Here is a 23535-nt window from a genome sequence, read left to right on the forward strand (position 1 = left end):
AGGGCCTGGTGGCGGTGGCGCCGGTGCCTGTCAGCCTTGTTTCTGTCAGCCTTGTTTCTGTCAGACTTGTTTCTGTCAGACTGCCCTTTATTACTATCCAGTAGCTTGCCACCATCAGTGTGTGCATGAATGTGTGAATGACAGACTGTAGTGTGAAGTGCTTTGGAGTCCTCTGGACTTGATAAAGCGCTATACAAGTGCAGGCCATTTACCATTTCTGTGATCTATGTTGTCAGTGAAGGTGGACAGCTTTTCCGTTTTCAGATGACGGATAGGATGGTAGTCTGATTTGTTCAAACCTTGTGGTATTTTTAATCCCCCAAAGCTGCTTTAAACTTCTCCACAGTTTTATCTTTGACCTTTTTGTGGAGTCACTTGGTCCTAATGTTGCTGTATGTTCACTACTGTTTTCTAATTTTTTACTGAAATCAAATCACATACAAGTGTGGAGTTTATTAATTATGTTACTTCTAAAGGTGTTGAGTAAAATTTCACTTAGACCACATGTGTCAAACTCAAGGCCCGCGGGCCACATGTGGCCCGCCATGTCATTTTATGTGGCCCCCGCAGCATTTGATAAATTACAATCATATTAACATCGACTATTTAGTCGCATTTTATGCGGTTTAGTTAATATTCACCGTGAATCCAGATCCCATCGCAAATTAAGCAGATAAATGCATCTACATTTTTCTCGTAGTGACAAAAACCACCCCAATAACTTTTAATAAATTAAATTAAGCGACTTCACTTAAATTAGCATCACTTCACCCGGTGGAGTCTGAACGCACTTCCTCCTGGTTCCCATCTGCAGAAAAATCTGCGCTAATTCATCAGTCAGTTGGATCTGTCTCATCCAAACAGATCAACTGAACTCTGAGTGCGGTCCGGTGTGCGCTTTTACCAGGATTATTTATTTATTTATTTATTTAGCGTGGTTTCGCTTCTCCGAAACGGACAGATGTTACGTCTGCAGCTCCTCCAGAGCGCCGCTCTCCTGGGTAACGTGAACCCAGAAGGCTCCATTTGTTAAATCCGCTGGATGAGTTTCTCCCAGCGGTTTCTAAGTCTTCGCAGCGGCGGAGCCACGTCCGCAGTGGTTGAGCTGCGGACTGCGCATGTTACAGTCTAATTAACTTTTGCATCGTCATTTATTTCCTCCAGATAAACTACCGGCTCCTCAAATGGATTAACGCAACGTTGCATTCTCTTTAGTTTTCTCTGGTCTGTAATGGAGACTTGAATTTAACGCGCCATTTCAACCAAAGGTTTGTAATGCGCTTCCTAACCATTTTTTATTTGTAAGTATTGATTTTATTTTTTAGCCAAGCCTCTGTCTCTGCTAATGACATCTTCAATACATTTTTTGACCCCAAGCTTAGTTTATGGACTGAACAGACAGAAACAGTTACCATTATACATTTTGAACTGTTGATTTTATTTTTGGACCATTTTTTTTTATTGTAAAATGTTGATTTTATTTTTGAACCATTTTTTATTTTAAAGTGTTGATTTTATTTTTGAACCATTTTTTTTATTGTAAAGTGTTGATTTTATTTTTGAACCATTTTATTATTTTGAAGTGTTGATTTTATTTTTGAACCCTTATTTATTTTGAAGTGTTGATTTTCTGAAAGACCTTACACATGAATTGCCCCATACGGGGTTTGAACCGATGACCTCAGCATTACCAGCACCGTGCTCTAACCTGCTGAGCTAACTCACCTACCTTACAAACTGTTGAGTTTCCATGGATTTAAGAAGAACTTACATGATCTTACCACAATGGAGATTTGATAAAAGTGCTTATATCCCAATGTTTTTCAAAACAACATACATAATATTTTATTTTCCAGAGATTTTGTATTTTGAAGTGTTGATATTATTTTTGATATTATTTTTGAACCATTTTTAATTTTCAAGTGATTGTATTTCAGACATATTTTTTTATTTATCTTAATTTTATTTTTGAACCATCTTTTATTTGTAAGTGTTGATTTTATTTTTTAGCCATTTGTAGAACCATTTGTCTCTGCTAATGACATCTTTAATACATTTCTTTGATCCCAGGCTTAGTTTATGGACTGTAATGTGAAATTAGGCACAATTATAAGTCAATTATAAGTCTGACAGTTTGTCAGACTTATAATTCTGACAAATTATAAGTTACTGTGCTCTCTGAGAGGATTTGTGGTATAAGTATTTGACATTGTTCCATGCCCATCGTTGACGTTAGTCTCTAACAAAATGTGGATCATCTACCAGTAACACTCCAAAGAGCATGAGTTTCTGTAGTGTAGTGGTTATCACGTTTGCTTTATACGCAAAAGATTTCTGGTTTGAAACCAGACATAAACAGTTTTTGCATGTTCTATTCATCACAGGTGTTTACTAAAGGTCAACTAGGGTTCTGTGGTGTCATGGTTTGTACTCTGAATCCAGGCATCTGAGTGCAAACCTCAGCTGACATTTTCATGCGTTGCATCTCATGTCATCAACTTTGGAACCTCAAACTGAAACAAAGCAGAGAAGTTCAGTTCCTGTAGTGTAGTGGTTATCACGTTTGCTTTACACGCAAAAGGTCTCTGGTTCAAAACCAGACAGAAACAGTTTTTATAGGTTATGCATCTCTTGCAGTGAGACAACAAGAGCCTTCCTCTTTTGCGATGGTTCATTTGCCAATCGACTTCAATGTTGGCTTCTTTGAAATCGAAGCTACTTTACTTCAATTACCAATTGGCAGTTCTATGGCATAATGCACATGTGTCAAACTCAAGGCCCGCCGGCCACATGTGGCCCCCCACCATTTTAAAGGCCAATGATTGACTTAAAATAGGTTTTGAGCACGAATTGACTACAAACTACATTCCAACCAAAGGTTTGTAATGCGCTTCCTAACCAGACGCTCCAAAGCGTCCGGTCCATAACTCTTCAACACGCTGTCAGATCCCGGTCAGAAAGTCGCATTTAGTTCAGAGACCATGAGATGATATTCAGAAAGGATTTTTTAAATTAATTGATTTCATTTGCCTCTGAGACTAAATCTTTGCGTAAAGTCTATAATGTCTGCCCATGTGACTTGTTTTTATTATTTGTTTGCTTACCTTTAAACACTGATTTAAATATTGTAATTTTTAAACTGAGCAGTAATTTTACATCCATGGAAACTCAAATGTAATATTTAAAACTTCAATACATAAAATCAGTTATTTAACAATATGAGGTGGTGTTTAATTTATTTTTAACATTGTATTTTTATACATTTATGCTAGAGGTGCCCAAGTCTAGTTTTCCAGAGCTACCATCTGCAACTTTAGATGGATTCCTTCTCTAACACACCTGGACCGTTGACTCATTATAAGCCTCTACAGAACTGAATGAGGGAAGTCAACCTTTTGTCTGGGGTGTGTTTTAGCAGGGATGCACTCCTGATTTGTACCGTCAATGTGGTCCGTTGAGGGTGGCCAATATGCTGCAGTGGCCCTCGGTGAAATTGAGTTTGACACCCCTGACTTAGACGATCTGAGTAAAGGAAGATACAAATACATGCCACACTTTTCAGACCTTTATTTGACATAACTTTGCAATTACTCCTTCTAATTATGGTGGTTATCACACAAAATGCCAATAAAACTGGGTTTTTTTTCTGGTTTTAACCTGACAAAATGTAAAACAAGTTTGTCTGTGGAGATACTGTGTGTTTTCTGTTTCCCTGTTAGAAACCATTGGATTTTTATCAAACTCACATGTTCACAGACTAAATTAATTACCTTGTTTTCATCAATGATACGTCAAGTCTGTCATTGTCTTTTATACTCTGACACTGTTATCTTTTGCTAATACACTGTGTGAAACCATCATGTTCTCAAAATATCTAAATGTCTCACTCTTTTTGATTTTCTCTCTCTCAGTTCCTGGGGGCCAGCATTGTGAGCTAAACTGCCGGGCCACTGGGTTCAGATTCTACGTGCGACAGTCAGACAGGGTGATTGATGGCACGCCGTGCGGACAAAATGAAACAAATCTGTGTGTGGCGGGACGGTGCGCGGTAAGCGATCTTCAGCTTTGACCTGATGAGCTGTTCCCTTGAAGCACAGAAATGTTCTGTTTCTCGTGGATCATCGTTGCAGTGCATGTACCTTATAGTAGCCGTCATTATCCTGCCTGGTGTTTTCATCCAGACTCTTTTATGTTGTTGGTGCTTCTTCTTTCTTGGAATAATTCTTTCTGATTGGACTTTGTTTTATTCTTTTTTAAACAGAAGAATGCATTTAATAAACAATACAAATGGATACATTGGAGTGTAATGATGGTTGTGAACAGGAGAGGGCAGCACAGCGTAAAAGTAGGCTCGCTCTTTGTGCTGTTGCCAGTGAAGGTCAGTGGCATTTCTGGCTGGCTTTTCATTTTTTGTGCTGGATTTACTTCCCTGTTCTTCTAATCGGGGTTTTAAAGTCAGAAATGTGCGAAAGAAGCAGCTAAGTGCCATCTGATCACAATGATGACCTTGCTCTGGACTCTGTGTTTCTCATGCATTGTAATCCATCATTAATCACTGCAGCATTAAGATTATATCTGGCTAGTGAGGTCTTTAATCTCTGGGTTTGGATTTAATCACTTTTCCACCACTATAAAACATGTTTTGCTGCTGCTGCTTTTTCACAGGAACTGAGTTGATTTTTTTGTGAATAATTGGGACAAAACAGAAAATGATTAGTTTGAGTCAAGAAGTTGGACATTTTTTTGGTATGAGTCCAAAGCTCATAGGTCATTATCAAAAAATCATGATCCTAACTTTATCTTGCAAAAGTTAGTTTTGCAAGAAAAAATGTGATTTTATTTTCTTTTCATTTTTTATAATGTAATTTTAGCATGTTGGGTAAACATCAAAAGATTCTGTGTATACCTGAGTTTATTAATACTATTTGTGATATTTCAAAAAGTACACAGGTTTTCGGTAAAATTTTAAAACAATCTGCAAACACATTCTGAGAAAGCTTTATGTTCTGAGAATGAACAATGATTCCAACTTTTGTGAGAAAATGGCAGTGTGTCTGTCATTTTGAAGCATTTTGGTGTATTTATCATTTAACCAGGAATTACATCAATAAACCACTTATATGCAGTTAAAATATACAGTTAGGAAATCGACATTTCACAGTGCTATTAGATAAAACATTCTCGGCTTATTTTGGCCATTTTGCAAGGAAATCAAGGCAGACATTTGGTAAACACCCCAAAACAACATCTCTGAAGATGTGAACTCAGCTGGCCTACTATGGCCTTGTAAGTTAAATATACCAGTGGCTCAGTTTAGAATTGGATGAGTACTTAGTACTTAGAAAATTCAGTTTAGAATGACTTAAACCTAATTAAATTATTTGCAAAACTTCAAATCAATGCTCAAAGGACACTCTTAATTCAGTTTGACTGAGCTGAAGCTATTTTGCAAAGATCTACACAGACATTTTAGTTTTTGGGTTTATAATGCTGGTGCAGATAAACTCTAATGGACTCACAGCTGGAATTACAGCGATAGGTGGTCATACAAAATATTGACACAAAGGCATTGAATACTGCTTTTTATTTGTAAAACTGTTTCCTTCCACTCCAGTTATGGACTGCTTTCTGTTGGTTTTTTACATAAAAGCTCAGTAAGACACATTGAAGTTTGAGGCTGTGATGTGACAAAACAGGATTAAGTTGAATTGGCATTAGTACTTTTACTGTATGCCTGTATATTGGAAAAGCTCACATCGAGGCACTGACACCATTCTGAATGACTGAGTGTCTCAGACGAATAGTGAAAGAAAGGTCTCTTTATTGTAGAGCTCTCACCCATTTTTGACTTCCCCTTTAAAGCCAAGTGAGTGAATATGAGACGTGTGTTTGTATTTTTAAAGGGCGATCACTGACCACACACACTTCACTGCTGGTGATGTTTGTCCCCCCACCCCCCGGGGTTAAAAAGTGATCTTCCCTGGACTATTGCATGCTCAGTTATGGATTTCCAGCTCAGTACAGTTTGGGAAGGAATGATGAAATAACAGGAAATCTCATATGATGGCTGAACTTACCATCAATCTTTCTATTCATAATGCTGCCTTCAAGTATTAATGGTCTCTTATTATCTCTATATCACAATGATAGATGTAACGATTTTCAGAATTGATTTAGTTGTGTTTTTATTTGCCAGTGAAGATGAATAAGTACACATCTATTCTCTTGGTATGCTGAGATCTCGGTGATAGTTTTCCTCTCTGACTGGCAAGTTTCCCAGGATCCAGAGAGCAGCTCAGCCCCAAACTAATCAAACAACCAGAACCTCGCTTCGCTTCTCTTCTTTGACAGCTGCATCTGTTTTGTGCATTCTCTGCTGAGGTGGGCAGGCAGACTTGTTGAAAGAGGGATGAGTGCTTTGATAAACAACCTGACTGGCACACACTGTTGGAGATAGCTTAATATCTGCCATGATAAGCCCCAGCTGCTGGCTCACAAGGCTGTCCGTCATTACACACTGCAGATGGTCATGCGTTTATGTCAGTGGGCTTGAAGTGGCAAATCCAGTCAGGTTGCTTTGCAAACAAATGATCTTTCCAACTAATCTGACTGAGGTGCTTGCTGCACTTTGCTTTGGGTTTCATACAGTCACATGAAGATTAGAGACAAAAAAAGGTGTCGCTCTCCTCATTTTGAAAACTACTGTTTCTACCAAGACACCTGCTTCACATTTTCTTGTTTAGCATTTGGCATGTTTAATTGTTAAATTGTTACAAATGAACAAAATGATTTTGTGTCATACTCATACAATAAAGATTGGAACTTGTCCACACTGGAATCAGCAGCTTAAACCTCAAATAATTCACTAACTGGCTTTGGTCAGTTAATGAGGCAAAACATTAAAATTGATTTTCAGATATTCTCCATCCAGCCGGACTGAGGTTAAGCTATTTGGCAGAGAAAAATTGGTAAAAATATAAATGTTGTGCAAAGCTTGAAGAAAACCTGCAGCTATAATTGGAGGAAAAATAATTTCTACAAAGTATTAATTTAGGTTGCTGTGGGATACAAATGCATCCTACATGTTTAAAAATCATGTTTCCTTTTCTTCCACTTTATATTGTGCACTTCTCTTTGTTGATCATTGACAATAAATCCCTTTAATGTCAAAAATAATGAATATTTGAACAAAACATGACTTAATATAAATTTGTTTTAACCATGTTAAGTTACTCGTTTCATGTTTTCTATTTAATCCTCAACAAATTAACTTGGAGTCACCTGTATGCATTTTTTGACAGTGGTAAAAGCAAACATCATGTAAATAACTAAAATTTCTGGATACTTTTTTTTTTCAATATTATTCACTTTTTAAAGAAGCAGAAAATCTATAAGTGCTGTTATATTTTCCAGAAGTCCCACCAGAGCTATTATTAGACTTGATTTCTGCACACATATCTATGGTTATCAAATAATTTGTTTTTTTTTTTTCAGAAATGTAATTTTTTTGTAAATATATATGTCTCAATTATCTAGTGTTAGACATCGTTTAGACTGCTACAGACTTACTGTCAGCAGCTGCGAGTCACACTACAAAGAATTTAGTGTTCAGTAACGGTGCCATTAAACTGCCTTGTAAAAAAAATGATTGCATCAGTATTGGCAACAGAAAGTTGCAGCGTGGAAAGACACAAGAAACTCACTTAACTCCACTGATTTAGATTTTCTGTGAAATTCCGATGTTACATTTTGCTTCTATATGACCTGCTGAGTACAATGATGCATTAAGCCCTCCTTTTCACTGATGAGATGTTTGATTCTTTGCTTTGTGCAGAAGCCATCATTCTCTGGATACACTATGATAGGTCAGCTTCTACTTTAGAGCTGAATCCACTTGCATCATAAAGTTAGAGATATTGAAGAACAACTGGGACAAGATGATGTTAAGATGTGTTGGAGATGAAAGATTAATCTCTCCTTTTGGCTTCAACTTCATTAGCTGATATTGACCCTTTATTAATACTCTCTGTTTCAGTGTGACCTGTCCTTCTCCAGCAAGCTCAGATATTCCATCTCTGTGGGTCAGACACTTGTTTTCCACCCACACACCTCTGCTGGTCTCTTTTCCAGCTCATAAAGTCTTTCTTTGGGGGATAGAAGAGTGTTTAACCTTGTGAGCTGGGCCTCCTTCTGGCTGAGAAAGAGCAATGCATGTACAATTGATGAGATCTCCATTGATGTTCCTGAAGTTGGTTCCACATTGTTACTGCACTGAATTCCCATAAAGATACTGAATTTTACAATAACTTAAAAAAAGAAAAAAACTTTTAGCATTTTCTCACGCTATGTGCTGTAGTTAACTGGGCTGTAGAAATCTAAAAATAATATATCAAGAAACCAGTCATCCTCCCACCTGATGGACATGGTTAAATAGTCAAACTAGCAACTAACCAACACCTTATCATGCTGTTTTTTGCATCATTCATACAATATAAATTAAACAAATGTAATCTATTGTAATTCCATTTAAACATGCAGTGGATTTTGTGATATTGTGATTTTTTCCTTCCTTTGGTATTTATCAAAATGTAAAAAATAACTTCTACTACGCATTCCTAAACACATACTCAAACCAAGATTTGCTGACCATAAATTATTAATGATGCCAAGGACAGCACTGGGGCTTTGGAACTTCCTACTGGAACCAAATTATATGCCTGGGTTTTTCTTCGTGAGTCTCAGTTCAAAACATAAACTAAACTGAAAAATTATTCAATAAACAGAAATTTGCTTAAAACAGAAATGGACATTCTTGAAACCTGCATTATTTGTGAAAACACAACAAGGAAGCATTTTAAATGTCTTTCTGGCTCCTGTTTGGTATTTGCTCTAGTGAAACAAACATGGTCACATTTTGCGGTTGAAACTGTCTGACTTTTATTCTAACAGCACAAACTAAATATTTTAAGTTAAAGAAATGACCTAGCAGTGTTTTGAGTGTAGGTGTGACACCATATGTGACATTATAATAACAGGAAGGGCAAATGTCTGTGGACTTCCATTTCCTGAACATTTTTTGGCAGCTCAGCTAAATCCAGCCTAAGTCACTTTAAACTGTTAATATCAGCACAAACTCTCATCCTCTTCTTCAGACACAGGAAATTAAACCTAAAAGGAATAAAACAGGAAAGAAAATCAAAAGTTGTGATGACAATACTCTCACATCCCTTTGAATTTTACACTGAAATGACACATTTTCCCCAAATTCTTATCCATTTATTTATGTTTCATTTCATGCACTCAAAATAAATCTGAATAATTAATGTAATAACTAACAAAAATATGAATAAAAAGGAGCTGAAAGAAGTGTAAACTTATATCTGCCCTCCACCCCAATTTAAATAAAGAGAATATTGGCTATTCAACTCAGAAGACTATTACGGCCATGTTTGAAATACACAGGAAACGCATGCAAAAAATACACATGCACGAAAAATACACAACAAAACATCACCTAATTCAATGCCATATCGCTTCTTCATAATGTTTTTAATTTTTTTTTAAACAGAAAGAGATTTAAATTGTTTTATCTCACTGTCAAGATGGCTTGATACACCTTTAATTGAGATTCATATTTTCATCATTGTACTTATAAATCTACAATTTTTGAAAATCTCAGTTCCTATTGAATTATTTTATTGTTATCTTACACATATTTAATATCACTTCTCAACATTTGTGTTGTGCACTGTGGTATTTTGGTTCCTCATCTTTTTCTTTCTTTTTATTACCTCAATAATTCGTACTTAAGATCGTTTTCATTTAAGGTGACTCCTGACCAAGACAAAAGCAAGCAGTAACCTCCACAGTGACTTATACGAACATTCTTTACAGATGTGGTTGTGCATTTAGTACAGTGTCAACAGCGGTTCTTTTCAGGCAGTTGACTCTTGCCACTAATTAGCTTGTTGAGTAGCTGTGAGTAGCTGTTGAGTAGCTGTGTGTTAATAGGCTGTGGAGATTTTTTTTCTTTTGCGTCATCAGTTTGTTTAGAATGTCAGTGGTCTGTCTATTTCAATGCATGCATTATCATTCTTGCACATGTTTCCATGTGATCCAAAATGTAGTTGTGGGTTGTATTCTCATGTGGGTTATAGCCGCATTTGCAATGAGGCTATTAATATCAGATTTACAGGTGTCAGAAGAACCCAAGTATCTCACACTTACAAATAATTTGAAAGTAATTAGTCCCTAAATTAAGCTTTGTGTGATGTCTAATGAATACAAATAGGAATTGAACGCATTAATAAAATGAGACCCAAAAGACATAGCAAACCAAGAAAACTGAAAATCGATCTTTCATATAAAGCAATCTGGCTCCCAATTAATGCAAATTACCATCAAATGGTTTAATCTGTGATCTCAGATTACCAAGCTAACAGACTAAAAGCATGTCATAGTTGGTAAAGCCTAAGACATATTTAGAAGTGTTTGCAATCTCATTGCTAGAGAACATGATGGCATTGGCTACAGACGTTTTGAAACAGCTGAGTGTTCAAATGAGCCAAAGATTGATCAGAAGAGTTGTCCAAGATCCAAATGCCACACACAGAAAGATACTTAGTAACTGGAGTTGAAATTAATAGAGAAAGTTTTTTAATTGAAAAACTATGTGCTGGAGTCCACATCAGCACATCTGATGTGGACTCTAGCATTGGATTCCACATCAGATTAACCAATAATCTGATGTGTAATGACAGCAAAATGTAATGTTGTTGACTGTGTTCTATGACTTTGTTTTTTTTTTCTATGATGTAAAGCACTTTGAAATGCCTTGTTGCTGAAGTTGAACTCTATAAAAGTCATTGCACACACAATGTTTGGAGGAGAATTGACACTGGGTAAAGCAGTATACCAACAGTGAAGTTTGGAGGTTAGAACGTCATAATTTGGGATGCTGCATATTCAGCATAAGGTAAGGGTAGACCTTGTATAACCAAAGGAAGGATTAACTGGAAAATATCCTGGGACAGTCTTAATAAGAAGCTGTAAACTAAACATGGTTATCCCAGCCATGCAGCCAATTACACAAGAGGGGTCCAATCAATCACCTGACATGAAGCCAGTTTAAAATCTATAAAAACAAATTAAGAACTTGGTGCGTGGAAAATCACTCCTTAAGATGCATTCGGTATGAGGTTTAGTTAGGTTGCCAGCAACATCTTTCTTTCTTCTTTATTGTTTATTTGCATAGTGACAAGTGTTAAGTAATCAAAAGCAGATCGCTTTTAAAAGTAATAGCCTTAGCTAATTTGCAATGCACGTTACCAGGTGAGCATTTAACAACCCAAAACTATTAAGACAATAAAGCAACATAGCAAGGTAAAATGTCATGCATCTGCTTCAAAAAGTCGTGCCAATGGATAGTTAAAATTAAATTTAGAAATAAAGATGTGGCTCTGAACTAAATGTCTGCCAAATGTGGTTCTGAGGGCAGTAAATTAGACTCAGATTTCTTTCTTTCACTTCTGTCTAAGCCACCTTAGTTCTTTAGTTCTTTTTTTTTGTTTGTTTAGTTATTTTAGCTGGGACAATGTGCAAAAATATTCATATTAAAATAAGATGTTTTGCACCAGATTAACAGGTTTCTATTTGTAGTCCCTTAGCAGGTGGGTTAATTACAACAGTCTAAAATCATACAAAATACATTTAATGTCCACACATACCTTGTCTGCAATCATTGTACGAAATTACCACAATTAGACAGAATCAAATGCCTTAAATTACAGTTTTAAATTTCAGTTCTGACACTGCTTGTTTTCTAATAATGCTTTCCTGGCATTAAGTGAAAAGTCCTTCAGGTCAGCAGAAAGTCTAAGACTTTGTGGGAGTTTGTTCCATTCTTTAATCCCTTTAAATGAGAAAGCTGTCTCTGCAAATGCTGAGCTACGTTTCGGTTTTCTGCAGTCGTTACACCTCATGGAATTGGAGCTCCCGGTTGTCTGCTCAGAGCAGAGCTAGACAAAGTTTTTCAGTGGCGAAGGAGCAGTATTATTCACAATTTTAAAGATTAAATAACACATTATAACACACAACTAAATTTATTGACAGTGATGGTATCTCTATCTCTTTTTATCAAGCAGTTTTTTTGGCTTGGTTATAAAAGCTTTACTGTTATTTCGTTTGCTTGAGATCATCATGAAATACTCTGAATAACGTGAGAAAGTTACTATTGCCTTCAAATATATTTTTTGCAGTGTCGTGAATCAGTGTATTTTGCATGTGGCTAAAATCCTAATCAGCAAAAAAGAAAATGAATGGCACTCCTGGATTGGCTGCTTTGCAAATGCCATCAAAAATCATGTCAAGTAGCATGTGTCTCGATATTTCAGTTTCCCAAGCTGCATTTTCTTTCAAATATTTATGCTCTATGAAAACATTTGCGACTAGGCAAATTTTCCATGCATAATTTGGAGTTATGTTCCACAAAAAAAATCTGCTAATACTGAACTGAACTGCGGGAGTCCACTGTCCATTGGATCTATTGTATATTGAAATATATAATTACAAAATGTCTGTACCTATTAGCCTCTAAAAGGTTTCCTGGAGCCATTTCATGGCTGGTTGGTTCTACCGATTTTGTATGCTATGCCAGAGAAACCGTCACATCTGTCTGGGATTTGTGTTCTCAGATTGTCTTGGTGATAAGACCTTCTTCAGAATCCAGATCTGGTCAGCTTGTGGGAACCCAGCTTGTTCCACTCAGCCACACTTTTGTGCTGTTGTACATGTGCTTTGAGTATTTATTACTTTAAAATTCAAGACCCGCTCATGATATCCAGCAATTTCACACATAATGCACTCCACATCAAAACGTGCTTTAGTCTTAGAGTTCCATCAAAACTGTGATAATTGGATTCATACATAGTTATTATAATAAAACAGCCAGAACGATGAGTGTTTTTAGTGAGGTATTATTTGGAAAAACCTCATTACTTCTGTTATGGTACAAAAAAACTTTTAGTTTCAAGCCAGAGATGAATAGACACAGAAGGATTTCTTAGACACACCTTGTCCCTCCTATCAGTGTTCTTCTCCTGACCTGCTTTATTCATTAGCCATCTTCTTCTATCCTCCCTTCTTCAGTCAAAACACTTTGCTTGAGGGAAACAATCATGGGACCTACATGTCTGGTCTTGCTTGACTAATATGTATCCCAGATGCACAAAAATTATGTCTTCTCTTTCTGCGTCCTCCTGTTTTCAGGATTTTGTCAAGTTGACTAAATGTAAAGGATTTAAAAGTAATAATTGAGGAAAACTTGGTTGGCTCTCTGTGAGAGATTTAAGCACATGCTTCAGGAAGGTTGTAATACTGTTTTATTGTCTTTCGGTTTGAAAGATTAAGTCCAGTTGAGTTATGGGATTCAAGTTGAGTTCTCTCATTTACAAGCAAGTCACTGTTGCCAAAAACATGTTTGCAGTCATCATAGCTTTCCTCATGAGCTTCACACTGAAACATCCCTCAGTAACTGTAAGAGTGTGAGTCAACTGGACCTCGACAAAGCTCAGTAATGTTGAGAACACCTGCAGCATTCTAGCATGTGTGGGCTGGAGACCGGGAGGATCAGGCGTCCTGAGCCAAGGTTGCTTCTGGGCTGGCCCACCTATAGACAGACACATGGACCCCAGGGTGTGCTGAAGCGTTGGTGTGGCCCCGCCCGGCATACACTCACTAGTCTCTGATTTTTCAGAAGACTAGGACAATGCCGGTACTGCGACTGTGATGGATCGGTTGCTGAAAAGGGACCTTCCCCTTTTATATGACTGCAGCTGAAAATACAGTTGTCATTCTGCATCCTGCAGATACCCCATGTGGGATTTCATGTGTGTGTGTGCGCGCGTGTGAGTGTGTCTGTGTCTCATGCTGGCTCTGTTCCAGCAAATAGCATAAGTCAAGCCAGTTGCATGTGTGGAATAAAATTAAAAAAAGATCTTTGCATTAAAAAGCTCCAAGTCTGTTTGATTTGCACAGTAGTTACACAGAGTAATACCCAATATTGAGGATAGGTGATTCACTAAGAAACTAACTGACATAAATGTTATATATTATTGCCAAGTAAATATTTGGGTGTAGTTTTAGTTATTTAGAGACAGTAAAAACAGACATCCATTTAAAGTCCAAAGCAAATCATTTGTACAAAACTTAACAAATTCTTACTCAAATGTTCACTCACATACCTGCTTTACCTAATACAGTTTTTGGGAAATTTCTTCTTGTCCAACTATTAAAAACATTTGAGTAAGTTTCAGTGAGTAATTTAACAATGCTGATTTTATATAGCAGTTTCTTACCAAAAATCAAGATTGAAAAGTAGATTTGTGTATGTTGTCTTAAGGTGTCAGATCTCATTTTACTCCAGTAGTTGTCATTTTAGTTCAACAGTACTCATTTTTATAGTGAAGTTTGCAAACGCTGCAGACTTAGCAGTGGGAATGTGATGCACTTGCTCACTGACAGTTTTTTACTTAGTTACCATTATATTTCTTCAGCGGTTGCAAACATATCTTGCTGAACTTCTGCCACTCACAGCCATGACAGATGTAGCTTTCTGGAGCATGAACTCTTCAAATTGTTGCAGACTGATGTGGTATGCCTTTCCAGGTCAATTCTCAAAAAAGTCATTTTCTGTAGAAACAAAGTTATGACATCTCTAAGGTTCCCCTGGTTCTTATACATACATCTAATGATAAACCTAATGACTTCAGCCTTCTTGTTATCTGCTAATGGTCTTTCTCTCTCTCTCTCTCTCTCTCTCTCTCTCTCTCCTTTTAAATGGTTTCTTACATTTGTGTTCTTTCACTGACATCACTTTTAAAATATCTCACTGCCATAAAAATAAATAGGCAAAGTAGGTAACGAGGTGTCTTTGTCATCCACAAACAACCTCTACACCGAACAGTGTTATTATTGTTGCAATCTGACAGTTTATATTAGCTGAAAGTCGCCTTTGATCTCAGGATCAAGGGCCAATTTAAGTTTACATTGCTCTGACTTTTAAGAATTAATGTTGTGGACCAAATTGGGTGCAGTTGGTAAGCTATGTGATTTTTATGGGGGGTTTTTTAACTGCCTGCATTATGGAGCAAAAATGATCAATGTTTTACTTATGTGTTGACAGAAATATGTTTTACCTTTTTAGCATGTTTCCATTTTTAGCACAATCTTTATTGTGTTTTGCTTTCATAGAATGAGAAACAACCTTAAAGATAATTTCTGATTTAGAGTTTACATTTGTTTGAATCCTCTGAAGATAGCCTGGCCACCAGCCAGTTGCACATATTTTAATTGCTGAGGTTATGCTTTTAAAATTTCCTTCCTCCCTTTCATCCCACATGGAAAATTTCCACATAGCTTCCTTTCTGACTTCCAATTTAATGTCAGGAGTAACTGTAACACGTATTTTCCTCCCTTCAAATTCATTTTACTCTTTCTGCTCTAAAGAAAATGCCCCTCTTTATCCCCCAGCTGCACCTCCCCCTGCTCATTTTACGGCAGTAGCTTGCAGAGATCACTTCTGGAGTGAGAAGGTTCTTTTTTTTGGCTTTGTCAGAGCGACAGAGGCGAGGAAGAAACAGACGGAAGCAGCCATCAGACTCGTGAGCATTTTTGTGGCCACATGAGAGGATGCTGTCAGAAGTGGCTCTGCTGCTGCTTGTCTGCCTCCACGTGCATGTGCAGGGGAAGCCGCGGTCGCAGGTAGGATCACCTCTGCTGGGTCCAGGAGGAACCTGAGGGAGAACGGGGATTCCCATTGTCGCTCAGCGTCTGATTATAACAGTTGAGGCATTGCTCTGGGTGAGATTGTCTTGGAGGTTCCGGAAGTTTTGGTGTCGTATCCATCGCTCCAAGATGAATCCTCTCTTATTGCCAGGCTCTTAGTGTTATAAACATACTGGACAGTGTCTGTTATTGCAACCCTGTGATCCTGTGGTCCAGCTATTGAGTGGAAGCATTTACAGTATTGCTGTTTTGATTCTGGCTCTTCTTGCTCTCTGAGCTGTTTATTTTTCCACAGAACATTCACTGGCTGCTTGTGGGATTATATTTCTCTCCAACTGGAAGAGCCAGTGAGTCCTGGAGCTTAACAAATGTACTCGGGATACCAGCTCAGATGAGCTGTGTTTGCTGAAGAATAAATGCATTGTGGGACACCTGAGGCTGCTATGTGAACCTATCAAGCACCAAGGTCATGATAAGGATGCCCAACCTCATTCGACAATGGCACCGCTTGTTAACAGCCTCTGGATCTGTTTTAATATAAAAATCTGTTTGGTGACAAATATGTTACTTAATATTGAGGCTTCATTGGGTAGCTGCTGTATTTTGGTAATAAAACACACAGAAATGAGCAAAACATTGACTAAAAGGAGCTATTTTTGGATCTCCAACAGAATTTGGAGATCACTTTTATATAATATAGCCAATATCCGGCTACGTTTAGGGATCAAACCTTCAGCAAATGGAGACTCTTCTGTTGTCATGTTACTAAAACTGACCATCCATATGAGAGTGCTTCTGTCAGGAGAAACTCAATCCATTTCATTGGCTGAAGATTCACTTCACTGCATGCTGTTTCTGAGTATTTTACTATCGGTGGAGCCTTCAAATGAAGACACACTGGCACGTACTCAGGACAGTCTGTGGTGTGGATGACGTCTTGTTCTTCTGTTGGGATGAAAAGGTTTTACCTCTCCTGAAGACTCCTCTTACAAAAAAGGTAAATGGCCCACAGTGTGTACTCAGGAAAGCATGCAGGACACCGGGGTGGGGGGGATTTGTCTTTAAAACGGCACACACAGTACTTGTGACTTAGCTGGAATCATGGCTGCAATTGTTTTGTCTTCAGCTCATGTCTTGTGAGTTCTCCATTAATGAACCCCAGCCTGTTTGTGTTTCGTGAAAACGGGCCGTTTGGTTTAACATTCCTCAGTTTTGATTTTGAACAAAGCTCTGTTGTGGAGAACAGAAGGTTGGATGATTGCTACACAAAACACCAAACCTGGGTTTGTGCTGTGGTTGTAGACCATTGTTAGTCTGCAAGTTAGTGTTTCCATCATACCAGAGCCAGGACTTAAATCTGAGGGAAAGGAGCAAATTGAATAAATGTGTGAGTTATCTTACAAATTGTAGATGCAAAACAAGTCTAAACAGCACGTCTTGTTGTATTTTTGGGCTGATTTAATACTTTAAAAAACATATATAATGTCTCCTGTGAAATTATATGCAGTTTTGGCACATTTCTCTGATGGCTTTGAATCAATTTGCTCATGAGAGTTAAAACAATACTTTTTGCATATATTGTTTATACAAAAAATTGTGAATATCTGAATATGATCTGTAATCTCCAAAAGCATAAGCTCTTCATTTAGTGGTCTACTTACTGCATACTGCCCAGTGAGACGTTTTTGCCCCTTAAGGATTTCTTTCAGATAATGAAAGAAATTTTAACATCAGACCAAAACAACAAAGAAGTTGTCTTAATATAAGGATTGCATTTATTTAGATAAAGCTACTCAAAAGTAAATGGGCTGTATTGTTTAATAATTCACTTGAATAAATTTTTAGAGAAAGACACTGCATGTCTTTGTTGCCAACCATGGAAAATTAAGATTTCATATAGAACCTGTTTGTCATAGTAAAAAAGGAAAGCTGGATAATTTCAAGATGAGATGAGAAACAAAGTTATTGTTAGAAGTTAGTGTGAGTAGTGCCGGACTAACTTTTAGGAAAATATTCTTTGCACTGACTTCATAAAAGTGGAACCTTTTTGAAAAGTGTGCCTCCTTTTATTCAGGGGGACAATGATGTGAAGCTGACCAGAAAATCAGACGTTGAATTGCTTTAGAATCACAAAAGTCATGGTCTGGGCTGACCTTGTCAACCTTGTCAAAGCTTGGACTTGAGGCTGATTGAGATACTCTGTGTGACGTTGAAAATGATGTTCATCCTTGAAAACCTTCTTAAAAACGATTCTGAAAAGCTGACCAAAATTACAGAATTTGAAAACTGCATTTTGCATTAAGTCTGGTATCCGTTTGATGTAAAAAAAACAAAAAAAAAAGGTATTGAATTCCAAACAATTAGGTGCAACAAGAAAAGCACAGTACATGTTTCACATTAAGACTGGTAGCATTGTTTATTGGTCAGGGTGAAATGCTCACCCTGAATCATTAAGTGCTGACTTGAAGGAAAGACAGAGATGACTACCCTTGCTCATTAAAGCCAGTTAAATTTGTGCTGCATCTCAGCATGTGGGGGGCAGATGGCAGTAGCAAAGTGAACTGACTTTTATTTCTTCCTTATCAAAATCTAAGCTCATAATCTTGTCTCTCAGATAAAAGTTATTCAAAGCCAAATTGGAAAAAAATATATATTTAAAAAAGTGTTTTTGCCTATGTGTTTGTCAGATAGTAGTAAAGTGAATTCTGGTTGAAGTCAACTCCTTTGTAAATTCCTTGTCACTGGGATTATATTGGCTTTGTATCCTCTTTTTGGAAGCCACCCTAAATCAGTATCACATTTCCAGATGATCTTAAAGCTAAAGCTGACCTGTAACAACTTTATCAGCTTCTTACTAAATACTTTTACCAGCCTCTAAAGTGCTTTTGAAATCCACATCATGACTGTCAGATAGTCCTCTTCAAAATAAGCTCAGGTCTTGAGTTTCTGCGCACTGTTTCAGAATACCTTTCTACACCTCCCACATTGTTCAGATCAATCACACATTTATTTCAAAACCTCATTAAAACCTTACAAGAGAAATAAAACATCAATATACAAGATAATGAAATTCAAAACAGGAACATATTTTATGGAGGAGTTAGCATTCCCCGTCTCTCACAGTTTTAATTTGTCCTTTTACTATCTGTTAATAAGATGAAAGGCCACCTGCCAAAATGCAGGTTATGAAGTTCTAGTGGGAACCCAGTGTGGATTTATGTGGATCTAGACTTGGGAGGTTGAATCACCACATTGTTTTCAGTCTGGGAAGCCATCGTTTTATGCATGTCCTGCTTCAATTTCATTGTGTTTTTCATAGAATTAAGTTTGGCGGCATGTAGCGAGAAGAGTTATTTGTGTAAAAAGACTCAAGCAGGCAGCTTCTCATTTTTAACTCGAACTGCTATTGCAAAGTGGTGGAATGCAAGCTGAGTCCAGAGAAATATCCAGTCTTGTTATGTCTTCTCAACACTTGGCTTCCAACACATCAAACAGAAATGTCATAAAACAGCATTTCTGTCAAACCTACAAGTATGAAGAAGCAGACTATTATTTAGTGCTTTGGACTGGCAACAAGTCTATCTTATGGCATTCTTTTGTCTGTAAGCCACTGACCAAAATCATACATGTGCTTTGAAGATTAAACATGATATGTTTAGAAAGGAGAGAGAGGAGTAAGAGAAATATATGGTAGATTGTATTAGACATAACTGTAGTTTGTATTGTTGTGTATGGGCCAGGACAGCTGTCCACATCTGGATGCTGGTGTTGCAGCTGCTGCTGCAAGTCTGGATTTCAGGCCAGGACTGGAAGTGTCTGTCAGCCGCAGATCATTCTGTTTCAGATCCAAAAAGACATTTAGGTGTAAACCACAGTCAGTCCTGCCTTCACTTTCCTTATGGTTTTATTTAAGCTTTGTATGTGAGGATTCAAGACCCTTTTAATTACGCAGCAGCAACAGTTGCACATTCATGTAAATGCATGACCACTTTAGTCTTTAGTAAAAAAAAATAAATAAAATTACCAAGTTGCTCCGATAGTATTTTTCCACCTCTTTTTCAATATCCAGTTCCCTTCCCGAGGAGTACCACCAAATGCAGTTTGTTTGAACAATAAAAACCTTTTTTTTTCTTCGTGGGAACAAAATTGTTCAAAACAGGACCATTGACCTGTTTTTTATATATATATATATACATATATATATATACCAAAGTATATATATAATATGATATAAAACGGCAAATATTTATGTGCAGTGTCTTGCAAATGTATTCTCACCCATTGATCCTTTAAGTATTTTGTCAAAACACAACCACAAACATTTTGTATTTTGTTTACATTTTATGTGATAGGTCAACAGAAAAGAAAGGGAATTGCCTTTTTCGTTTTTGTTTTTACAAATGCAAATCTGTATTTAATTGGACAGAATAGAAGTTACAGCTGCATATCTCTTTGGGTATGTCGGCATCATCTTCTCAAAATAACTCAAGCTCTGTCAAATTTGATGGATAGCATCTGTAAATATCTATTTAAAAAAAAAAAAAAGAAAGATTTGCCTTAACTTCTCCAATTAGATCCAGTTCTGGACTTTTACTGGGCCTTCTAAAAGTCCCAGTAAAAGTCTAAAAGACTTTTAAACTTTTAAAAGTCTAAAAGTCTATGGGAACAACGCTCTTGTGTTATTTTCGGATTCTCCTAGGCTAAAGTCTTTTGCCGCTAATATCTGTCTTTCAAGACAGTTGGTGTTGTAGTTTTTTTACTTTTGTACTATTGCACTTTTAAATATGACGGCTGCCAAAAATAAACTGGCACAAGGCCTGCAGTCTGGTACAACTTATAAATCGTTAGCAAATTAAGCAGACAAAAGCCAGACCATTCAAAAAGTACAAACATCCAGTTAATGCATTTGCATTAGCTGCCAGGCAACTAGAAGGCCTAAAGTAGGGTTGCAAAAAATACTTGGTACCTTACGGTGGTTAAAATGTCCCTGCTGTACTTCTAGTGCTTTCTGAAGCAATGTGCTTCCCTCAGCTGTTTATTATATTTACTATGTCTGATATTAAAATTTATTTTCTAAGCTGAAATATTTAAATGTGACAATAAAAATCAAAACAGAACAAATTTGTAAGGGAGGAAATGCATTTTGAGAGCTACATTTCAATAAAGCTTTGGGTTTGGAGACGCCTTTGACAAGATCTATTGTAAAGTCAGAGCTGCAGTGGAAGTGCTGTCAGAGCTAAACTTTGGACCGGATAAACCTATATATAAAAGAAAACAAAACCCAAAGTCCTTCACAGCAACCATGTCCAATTTAAAAAGACTTGTTTTGTTTCCTGAGAGGAGATGAAATCTTTACTGACTCGTGTGTTTGAATCCCTGTCTAACAAAGACTTCGGAACGCAACGAGTTTAAAAATCATCTGCTCGTGTGGAAACCTGCCAGGATTCACTTTGGTTGATGGTTTCTGGGTTCACATCTTGACTTGGAGACAACTCCACTATCCTGACGCACATAACCACATCCAGATGAAGGCTGGGCTTTAGTGACGCTATAAAAACCACGTTTTACTTCCACTAAAAACAGAACCATTTTTATTAGCCCATGACAAAGCCACCCATAGAGAGAGGATGAAAAAAAAAATCTGTTGTTCTCCCTCACTGGAGAGAAGCAAATCCAAGACTCGAAAGCTGACTCAGTAGTTATTAAAAATAATATTCAGGCATATAGGAGCTGGCAACATTTTACCTGAACTACAGTCGCACGTGCTCATGGGTTCTTCTGACACCGGCTATGCCTCGCTTCCATGGCTTCACACTTAAGGCTGAATTTGCCAGTCCGGAGGGAAGGTCTGACAATTTGAAAGAAAGATTATTCAGGGACAAATTGCATTCCATATCCTTCTTGCATGTATGCTCCTGTCAAACAAATGAGGAGTATCTTTCTGGGTTGTTAAATTCTCATGGAGTCTCATGGCTCTAGTTATTTCGGAGAATCAAATGTACTGGGACTCCTTATGCTTAGTTGAGGGGAATTACAGTGATCCTCCAGATTTTAGGTAGAAACTCCAGTTTTGTGTCTCCATTCCTGATCTTCCTTGTCATGCTACAAGCACAAACTTACGTAGAAGGAGTAGAATATTATTGTTCTGGGCCACTCTGTGCTTTCCCGTAAGGGCTCATGACAGTCGTCCAGCGCTGAAAACTGTGAACTATTTATCTGTTTTTTTTCTACACGTTGTTGCTACTTGACTTTAACAAACTGGACTGATGATTTTAACTCTGTTTTCTTGGTTATTTGGGATGATCCTTCCCAAAAAGAAAAAGAATCCACGTGGAGCGTAACAATTAACATTAGGTGCACACACACACACACACACACGCTCTGCTTTTCAAACCATTCTTCTTGAACAAGAGAAGATGGTTCTGTGTGGAAACTCAAAGCTGATCAGCAATTTCTGAAATTCCCAGACTGGCCCAATTTGTTCCACAACCATGTCACTTTGAAATTCACCACCACAGTGATTCACCGTGGGGATGCTGTGTACATGGTGATGTGCAATTTTCTTTCTCCGTCACACATAGAATTCACAAACAAGCCAAAAGGTTTTGTTTACCTCCTTTCTCACCAGATCATCGTTCATGCTTGTGGTCCTCCTCCCAACATGTCCCAAGGCATTCAACTTGAGCTCCAAACGGTGTCTTTCGTGGCTTTCTTCAAAAAATAGCTTTCTTGTTACCACATTTATATAAAGACCATATTTGTCCTGTCAACACATTCTCCCACTTGCAGTGTGGATTCCTGACACTCCTCCAGAGTAACTATTAGTTGGTGTGGTAATGCTCCCCATGACCGCTTAGAGGACATGTCTTTGTAAGTCAGTAGTTGTACTCTTTCTGTTGTAGGATAATGGTTTGAACTGTGAAGCTTAAAATATTATTTTATCATCTACCTCTGCGTTAAACTTCTCCATAGTTCTATCCCTGACCTGTTGGGTGTGTTCCTGGGTCTTAATGATGCTGTTTGTTTTGTAAGGATCTCTAACAGAACAGCTCTATTTACACTAAGATGAAATTACTCACACAGTGGTGCCAATTGAGTTCCTTTCATTTTCACCTAATACCCAATAAATCAACAAATTCTGGGAATGAACCCAGAATTTGAGATCTTCCTTTATGGAGTTTGAACATTCCCCCTTCAGACCCCAATGGCCATGCAAGGATAAGCAGATATACAGAGAGATAGATAATAGGAATGTGTTGAAAAAAGTTGCTTTTCAACCGAGGCTCTAACAGATTTTTATGTATTTTACTGTAGCTGAAAGCAGCACATCAAACTGTTAAAAGTTGTGCTCTTAAATGACTCCTTGGAATCAAGAAGGATGGTTTTAAGTGTTTATGTTTCAAATGAAAAGAGTAAATATCATATCACATTTTCCAACCATAACTGCTGCACATGATTGGTCATTCATTTAAACTGTGGTAGGACTAATGTTTCTTTGTGGCTGATTAGCTGTAAATGAGGACAGCAGTGATGACGGTGTGTGATTATACTCTTCGACATCATGGGGCCTAGAGCTGGATTTGTATTTGTAAAGGAAAATAACAACTGTACAGCATGAATCATCATTTCCAACCACAACTACCACACGATTGCCCGTGGCTTTATGCTGTGATAGCTTCATGCTGTAGAGATTTTTCTTAGAATCCATTCAAATGCTCAGTAGATATTTCAAACTAGATATTTCATTTGAGT

The 23535-nt window shown here is 37.4% G+C and overlaps 1 protein-coding gene and 1 non-coding gene across 2 annotated transcripts in view; both read left to right on the forward strand.

Annotated features, from left to right (window-relative positions):
* Positions 1–23535, forward strand: part of thsd4 (thrombospondin type 1 domain containing 4) — a 39858-nt gene that overhangs the window by 3342 nt on the left and 12981 nt on the right. The window contains exon 4 of the mRNA XM_014993355.2: positions 3912–4048. Coding sequence (XP_014848841.2) covers positions 3912–4048 — 137 coding nt within the window. The remainder of the gene's footprint in view (positions 1–3911; positions 4049–23535) is intronic.
* trnav-uac (transfer RNA valine (anticodon UAC)) lies at positions 2537–2609 on the forward strand. Its single transcript has one exon. It is a non-coding gene; the product is annotated as a tRNA-Val (tRNA).

The sequence above is a fragment of the Poecilia mexicana genome, unplaced genomic scaffold (genome assembly GCF_051168715.1).
Source record: "Poecilia mexicana isolate PSO_F unplaced genomic scaffold, ASM5116871v1 scaffold_3, whole genome shotgun sequence".
NCBI lineage: Eukaryota > Metazoa > Chordata > Actinopteri > Cyprinodontiformes > Poeciliidae > Poecilia > Poecilia mexicana.